Source organism: Cynara cardunculus (genome assembly GCF_001531365.2).
Source record: "Cynara cardunculus var. scolymus isolate 2C chromosome LG 16, CcrdV1, whole genome shotgun sequence".
Lineage (NCBI taxonomy): Eukaryota > Viridiplantae > Streptophyta > Magnoliopsida > Asterales > Asteraceae > Cynara > Cynara cardunculus.
In genome coordinates, this window is record NC_037543.1 from 10,934,725 (window position 1) to 10,939,993 (window position 5,269).

General features: G+C 43.6%; 1 protein-coding gene across 1 annotated transcript; it reads left to right on the plus strand.

Moving 5' to 3' along the window:
• Nucleotides 1-2,270: 2,270 nt before the first annotated feature.
• On the plus strand, nucleotides 2,271-4,059 carry LOC112528993. The gene is made up of 2 exons (XM_025140076.1): nucleotides 2,271-3,524; nucleotides 3,649-4,059. The coding sequence occupies exons 1-2, from the start codon at nucleotides 2,271-2,273 to the stop codon at nucleotides 4,057-4,059; spliced, it is 1,665 nt and encodes a 554-aa protein (XP_024995844.1).
• Nucleotides 4,060-5,269: the final 1,210 nt, after the last annotated feature.

A 5,269-nucleotide genomic window follows, 5' to 3' on the forward strand; every position in this document is an offset into this window, starting at 1 on the left:
GCAGAAAACAGCAGCTCAAAGTGTGTTGCTCTGCTGTGTTTTCACCTTCATCGGCAGCAGCAAACGGCAGCAGAAAACAGCGGCTCAAACCGTGCTGCTCTGCTGTGTTTTCACCTTCATCGGCAGCAGCAAACAGCAGCAGAAAACAACATCAACATCCAGCAAACAGCCTTGCTGCTTGGTTCTTTGTTCGACAGCATCAACACCAACAGCAGCCCTGCTGTTTTGTTCTTCGTTTCGTCAGCATCAACACCATTAGCAACAGAAAACAGCAGCCTTGCTGCCTGTTTTCCTCGTTCCGACAGTCCCGATCAGCAGCAGGTGAGTCCATTATACCTTTCCAATAGAACCTTATACATGTGAAATGATACAATGTTACCTCCTATGTTATTGGTGAAATCGCTTGCTCGGTAGGAATTAGAGATTTTCCTTTAGATAAATGAATTAGCTTAGGARTCCTGTTTATACTGATAAGAGAAGTGTGGGAAGATGGTCTTAGTTACTTGTTAAGAATACTTATTTAGAATAGTTAAGACCATAAGACTCGTAATTGSAAAATAGGGATATTCCGTTCAGTTAAGGGCACRTGCAAGATCTTAATGTGGAATAGGTATCATTATGTTTAAGGTACTGAATTTAAGTATATGTTCGTTATGTACCGAGTTTTTAAACTTGAAGGTGTTTCTTGTATATGTGTGAAGGATGGTATAAGTTGGATTTGGGCATTGTGATTATTATGTGATTTCCAAACCACCTTCTCACTTTCACTCGGAAATAGGCATTGAGATTATTATGTAATTTCCGAGATAAAGAGCTTATGATCACGTTCGACTATATACTGGTTTAGGTTGATGTCGATGGTTCTAAACCTGCAAGTGGCGCTCTATAACGTTGATCTATGACTTACTTTGTGTTCCGTCATGATTAGCGGTAAATTGGGTCTCCCCCGTCATATTTGGATATTTTAGTCTCGCCTCGAGTTTTTTTTTTGAAGCATAGTGTTCATTTTGTATCGTTCGGGGTTACGTTCTATATATATTCAAACATATTCTTGTTTGTTATTTACTYTGATTTTAATGGTTGGACTCACTAGGCGTAAGCTTAACACTTCTTCTTGACGTGGCTTGTTTATCAGGTTCCTTTAGCGGCGGGGTTCTTAAGGGTTGAGAGGAGCGCTGATTTGTGAAAGGCTCTTTTGTAGATATAGCCTTGTATCTTTTAGCGTTGCATCTTGTTATTTCGATATTTTTGGAGATTGATGGGAACACCCGTCTTTAATCTAGATAGAATAATCTAGGATTAGTAGGTTGTTATTTATCATCTCGTCATCTGAAATTTTTTTTGTAATCGCATTACTGTTACCCTTGCGGTGAAAACTTATTTTATTGCTCAAATTTAAGTTCTTGTTAAGCTTTCTTAGTTTAGCTTTTAAATCTTTTATTTGGGTGTTACAAGTTGGTATCAGAGCATGAGTTTAAGTGAACTAGGTGTGAGACTAAGACGCCTAGACTTAAACTGAGATTGTAAGCTTTAATTCGTGAGCTATGGGTAGAGACTTTTAAGATAGGAAAACACTAGGGACACTCCGTTCATGAATTGTGACGATAGTGTTAAGAATTCTTATGTAAAACCTATTCAAAATTTCACTTAGCTAATGTTATTTTGAGTAAGTTATTACACAAGCGTGCTTGAAACTTACTGTTATTACAAGAATTTATGAATGCATCGGTGCGTATTATGTTAGTTCCGTATTCGTTTCATAACTCCTTTCCACTCTCGTGTATGGCAGTCTTCAATGGTGAATACTCGGAATAGACGGGATACCTCACCGGAAGGCCTCGTGGTGACCGAATCCACCGCGGATCAACCGCCTCGGACCACAATCGCAAGAGTGCATCACAGGCAAAACGTCTCRGGTGATGGAGTTGGCCGCGCTTCCCAAGCTAACCTCGTCACCTCTAACCCTGTAATTGAAGAGGAAACCCTGGAGTCAAGAATGATGGGCACAATAATGGGCGTTATGAACAGAGTCATGGCCCAACAGCAAGAGTTCTTTATGAAATTGTTAGAGGAAAGAGACGCCAACAATCGTAAGCATGAAGCAGTTGCCGAGAACGTAACCATTGTGGGATCCGGGGGTACCGGAAATGGAATTCCAACTCAAGAACTAGCAACAATTGATGCAAGGCAAATGGGAAGGTTTTGTTCTTAAAACGTTCTTGAGTTGCAAACCACCGGAGTTTGTGGGGTCAGATAATCCCGTAGTATGCATGAACTGGCTTCGAGAGATCGAGCAGGCATTCCGGGCYTGTGACTGTGATGAAGGGCAAAAGGCAAAATTTGGCTCTCAAATGTTTAGGGGTGCGGCTCTTACTTGGTGGAACATCGTCATATCAACTATAGATGCTCAAGAGCTAGCCAAGATGATTTGGGCCACGTTTAAAGAAAAAGTATTGGAGGAATATTGCAACGAACAAGAAATGGACCGTATTGAAAAGGAGTTCCGGACCCTTAAGAAAGGAAACCTGTCAGTAAGAGACACACGACTATTCATGGAAAAACTGAATTTGGTGGGTCATGTGGCCCCGACGGAGAAAGAAAAGATGAAGGCTTATTTAAAAGGGTTGCCCGCAGACATGATGATAATGGTCAGGAATTCCAGAGCCTCCACCCTTAGGGAGGCAATTGAGGAAGCCAAAGTCATGGAAACGGTCTATGCTAAAGGAAGAGAAGAGAAAGGGGCAAGTGGTGAAAAGAGGAAATGGGAAAATCAGTACGCGCCTTCCAAGAGATCAAATCAGCACAGCAACTACAGTCGGGGAGTGTATCCTAGRCAGGAGGCTAGGTGGTGTTCCAAATGCCGCACTAAACACCATGGCCCATGCACCACCAACTCTACTCCTGCAAAATGCCTTAAGTGCGGAAAGACGGGCCACTCACGAAATGATTGCCCRATCAAARGACCTGTCTGTTTTGGTTGCGGAGAACCGGGCCACTTCAAGAGTGACTGTCCGAAGATGAAGATGGGAGGGGGCCAGGGAATGAAAGAAAATATCCCGAGAGCGGCCGGCCGAGCCTTTCAGATGACGGCCGAGGAAGCCAAGGCATCGACAGATGTGGTGTCGGGTACGTTCCTTGTTAACTCCGTACCTGCTCACATACTTTTTGATTCAGGTGCTTCATGTTCCTTTGTGTCCACTACTTTCTATCAACACTTACTTACGCCACCTAGTACACTAAAAGATGCGTTAATCATAGAGTTAGCCAATGGTAGTCAAATTATGGTGCGCGAAATTGTTAAAGGTTGCGTGTTGGGGATCGAGGGAAAGAAATTTCGAGTAGACCTCATACCCATGGCTATAGGTGGGTTCGATGTTATAATTGGGATGGACTGGCTAGTAGAGAACCAAGCAGAAATCTTATGCTCAAAAAAGTTAATCCGAATTCCCTTGCCGGATGGGGACGCAGTACAAGTTGTTGGAGAAGGAAGGAAAGGTAATGTAGTACTCTTATCCACGGCGAAGGCACGTAAGTGTTTAGCTAAGGGATGCTCCTCGTTCATTGCGTACGTGTTGGATGCCAAACTAGAGAAAAGAAAAATTGAAGATGTAAGAGTTGCCAATGAATTTCCCGATGTATTCCCTGAAGAATTTACCCGGCTTACCGCCCGATAGGCAGGTGGAGTTCCGGATCGACCTCATTCCGGGGACTGCTCCAATTGCTAGGGCTCCTTACCGCTTGGCGCCATCCGAGATGCAGGAAATGATGTCCCAATTGCAGGACCTCCTAGAGAAAGGGTTTATCAGACCGAGCTTGTCACCTTGGGGAGCTCCGGTCTTATTTGTAAAGAAGAAAGACGGCACCATGAGGATGTGTATCGATTACCGAGAACTCAACAAAGCAACCGTGAAAAACAAATATCCTCTTCCTAGGATTGACGACTTATTCGACCAACTTCAGGGCGCAAGTTGCTTCTCAAAAATTGACCTCTGTTCGGGGTATCACCAGGTTCGAGTGAAAGAAGACGATGTGGCAAAAACAGCTTTTAGAACGAGATAAGGGCACTACGAATTCTTGGTCATGCCTTTCGGGCTGACGAATGCACAGGCAATATTCATGGACCTGATGAACCGGGTGCGCCGACCATTCCTTGACAAGTTGGTAATAGTATTCATCGATGACATACTCGTCTATTCCAAGGACGAGACGGATCATGAACGACACCTTCGAGAAGTTCTCGAAGTGTTGAGAAGAGAGAAGTTGTATGCAAAATTCTCTAAGTGCGATTTTTGGCTAAATGAGGTTCAATTCTTGGGTCATGTTGTCACCCGAGACGGAGTGAAGGTGGATCCATCTAAAATCGAGGCAATGATGAATTGGGAACCGCCAAAGAGTCCATCTGAGATCCGAAGTTTCTTGGGTCTGGCAGGTTATTACAGAAGATTTATTCAAGACTTCTCCAAGGTCGCTTCCTCCTTAACGGCACTGACTAGGAAAAATGTGAAATTTATCTGGACTGAAAAAGAAGAAAATGCTTTCAGAACCCTACAAAAGAAATTATGTGAAGCTCCGATTCTCTCCTTGCCAGAAGGGTCAGAAGACTTTGTGGTTTTTAGCGACGCTTTGAAAATGGGGTTGGGTTGTGTTCTGATGCAAAGAGGAAGGGTGATAGCATACGCATCAAGACAACTCAAGGAACACGAGAAGAATTATCCTACTCACGACTTGGAGCTAGCAGCAGTGGTGTTCGCTTTAAAGCTTTGGCGGCATTACCTCTATGGTACTAAGTGCACACTTTTCACTGATCATAAGAGTTTGAAGTACATTTTTGATCAAAAGGATTTGAACATGAGGCAACGTCGTTGGCTGGAGCTGCTCAAAGACTACGATTGTGAACTGCTATACCATCCRGGAAAGGCAAATGTAGTGGCGGATGCTTTGAGCCGAAAGGAGTATGGTAGCGGGACGAAAGCTATGCTTACCAGGATTGATTTAGTATCCAGTCTGATCGATCGAATCAAGGTGGCGCAAACTGAAGCACTCCTAGAAGAGAACCTCAAGAGTGAAATAATGTCGAAACAACGATTACTGCTGACAGAGGATGGTCGTGGCTTGAAGTTGTTTCAAGGGCGTATATGGGTACCTAAGGTTGGGGGAAATCGTGATCTGTTGCTAGAAGATGCGCACAAGTCTAAATACTCCATTCACCCAGGTAGCACCAAGATGTACCGAGATTTGAAATTGACATATTGGTGGCCTGTTATGAAGC